The 3,120-nt window shown below is 33.2% G+C and overlaps 1 protein-coding gene across 1 annotated transcript; it reads right to left on the reverse strand.

Annotated features, from left to right (window-relative positions):
* Positions 1-2,341: 2,341 nt before the first annotated feature.
* Positions 2,342-2,815, reverse strand: LOC131651587 (agamous-like MADS-box protein AGL80). Its single transcript, XM_058921251.1, has one exon. It carries the CDS (start codon positions 2,813-2,815, stop codon positions 2,342-2,344), a length of 474 nt encoding a protein of 157 aa, XP_058777234.1.
* Between the last annotated feature and the right edge of the window lie 305 nt (positions 2,816-3,120).

The raw sequence follows: 3,120 nt of genomic DNA on the forward strand, positions 1-3,120 counted from the left end.
ATCATGACTCGATTTTATATTAAAACTCTCGATTTTAATTGGTGGTGATAGTTTATACATACAGGTAAAATGGTAAATGTTTTTATCTGTTGCGATGCCGTGGTTGTAACTGGTGGTTGATATACATATATTGTCGATGTAAAATATGTGTTTGTTATGGTTGTGGATAGCATGAACCATATGTGGCTATTGATTGTTGTGTTGGTTGATGATTATGATATCTGGTTGATTAACGTTGATGATGAGCATGTTATGGTTGATACATGCATTTCATAATCATTTTGTGGCTGATCCTTGACGATGGTGGATCAGTGGTAGCTAATTCCCATTGTGTGGAATTAGTGAGTGGGTGTCGTTGTATCCTTGACGATGGTGGATCGGTGAGATGAGTTATCCCATGTTTGGTACCACATGCATGTAGTTGCATTGCATTAGGCTACTTGTGCTATTATAACATGAATGGAAGATTGTCCAATCTTATAATACGTGTTGATTGTGTATTTGTTGTGGCTAATTGTGTTGTTGTGAATCTGATCGTAACTGTAATTGGGTGAATAATATGTGATTGATATTTTATTATCTATATCTTATAACATTGGTTAAATGTGAATGAGACTCACCCTTACTGTTGTTATTTTTCAGATTGAGGAGTAGCTTTTGTACTTGGTGAGGATTAGTGCGTCAAGTAATTCGTTAGAGTCAGTTGGGTCCGTGTCATGCTCTGGTCGTGTAACACTGGGGACGTTATTTAGAGTTACTTGATAAACTCTTTTCATTGGGTGCTTTGTTTATGGTGGTATTTTGAGTCTATGACTCTGGTTGTTTCGTTATTCAGATGTTAAAGATATTTCCGCTGTGTTAACATGTTAATCTGGATAATTTGGTTTAACGTTCTCTTTTATGGCATGACATGAGTATTGTTTTAATTATCTGGAAATTGTAATGCCCTTTTCATGTTTTACTCTGATTATTGTTAAATATTTCCGCGGGGTTTTAGAAGGGTGTTACACTGGACATCAAGACTACTCAATCATGCAGGGAGAATACAATTAGTAAAAAGTATATTTGTTGCGATATCATAATACTGGATGCTTTGTTTTCCAGTTCCAAAATTTATGGTGAAGAAAATTGAAGAAGTTGCAGATTTTTTATATGGACTGGTTGTAATAAGGTGAAGAAGAAAAGTTCGGTGGCCTGGGATACCGTTTGTAGACCGAAATGCCAAGGAGTATAGGATATTATAAATTTGACAGTCTGGAATCGGGTTACCATGATGAAATGTTTGTGGAATTTGAGCGGAAAATAGGATAATATTTGGGTTAAGTTGATACATATGTATTACTTAAAAAGAGAGAGAATTATGCGGGTTGATAGTCAAACCCATGTTTTGACTTAAAGAGAGAAAGCTAGGATGAACTAGGAATGGAAGCAGGGATGGAGTAATCAACTGCAGAAGGAAAAAATTTCGATGAAAATTATGTATTATTTGCTGATGGAGAAAATGATTGGGTTCTGTGGAGTTTCTGTTGAACCATAACATTCTAAGGCCCCGCGCTGTTGTGAATTTATGGTTGATGTGTCATGGTAGAATGGGAAAAAATATAGATTTAAAAGATTTGGAATGATCAACGAAAGTCAATGTAGTTTATGTAAGGAATCTGAGGAATCTATTACCCACCTGTTTTTTGATTGCCAAATTACAAAATCCATATGGGAGCAGGTTTTTAGAAGGATTGAAGTCATACATGAGCCTAAAGCTTGGGATGAAGAACTCAAATGGGCTATTTGAGAAACTGAAAAGAAGGGGTGGATAACTAGTCTCCTTAAACTAGCTTTCACTGAAACTCTTATGAGGTGTGGATTTACAAAAATGATGAAGTTTCAAGAATAATGTGAATAGAAACATAGTTGATCATATCATAGAGATTATTGTAGGGCTGGTATACTAATAAGCTTAGAAAACATATAGTAACCTTGATGTTATAGGCTTGGTCTTTTGTTTGTCACATTTGCTAGCTGGATCCCAAGAGATCGCCATGTACTTACTTTGAATTTTAAATTAATATATTCCTCCTTTTGATTAAAAAAAATATACTAATGTGGCAATAAATCTTTATTCTTTTTTTTTGAAGATCAATAAATAATTATTATCACTATTTATAAAGTATAAAATTTTAACAAGATCTCTTAATAGAATAATTACAACAAATTTTATTTTAATCCATAAACTTTATTTAGGTGATCAAATGACAGAAACATCATAACATGCTCTCAGAGCAACAATCAGAATCACAACTTAAACAACATTAAAAATCATAAAACATAATTCAAAACAACATAATCATGCATCAAGTTTCTTAATTTTAATATCAACCTCCTTCAGCTTCTTCTCAACTAGCTTATCAAAATCTTTCAACTCTTCAGAAGTTAAATCATCAGAAATATTGTTGTTTTGCAAGTAACCAAACATGAGAAGATTCAACTCTTGTTCGCGGTTGTCATATTTCAACTTTCTTACCTGATCTCTAGCTTTGGTAATCCTCTGCGTGAGGAATCTCTCTTGGTTCACATTCCTGTTTTCATCTTTCACAGATGAATTTTTGTACCTATCAATCACATTCATGGCTCCTTCTAGATTTGGCCACACCTCTGGTTGAGAATCAAAGGGACTCGAAATTATAGCACAAGCTGGAATACCACAAAGAGTTGTGAGTTCTCTTACCTTCTTGATCAGACCTTTCTTTCTTTTATTGTAGCTTGCCTTTCTTGCTGTATCATCACAGATAAATGCAAGTTTCACCTTCCTTCTCGTCATTGTTTCAACGCAATTGCTAACAAAGTTGCAGACGATTTTTGTGTTACTTTTCAAGCGTTGTTCGCTTTTTATAGAGTGATACCTCGTACCTTTCTTGAAGAATGATATTACAATGTGATAGAAAATACACGTCAGAAACATATCTTAAAATAAATTATTTCCATGTTTTGCAATATTTTAATTGTATATTATAAAATTTAATTTAATTTAATTTATATACACGCGCTATAACAAAATAACACGGTCAAATAATTATAATTTTTATATTACATTGCTATCGAAAAGAATTTAATATATATATATAT

Source organism: Vicia villosa, linkage group LG1, assembly GCF_029867415.1.
Source record: "Vicia villosa cultivar HV-30 ecotype Madison, WI linkage group LG1, Vvil1.0, whole genome shotgun sequence".
NCBI lineage: Eukaryota > Viridiplantae > Streptophyta > Magnoliopsida > Fabales > Fabaceae > Vicia > Vicia villosa.

What these genes read in the sequence shown, in the direction of transcription:
- LOC131651587 (XM_058921251.1), bottom strand. Translation starts at nt 2,815, where the DNA reads ATGACGAGAAGGAAGGTGAAACTTGCATTTATCTGTGATGATACAGCA.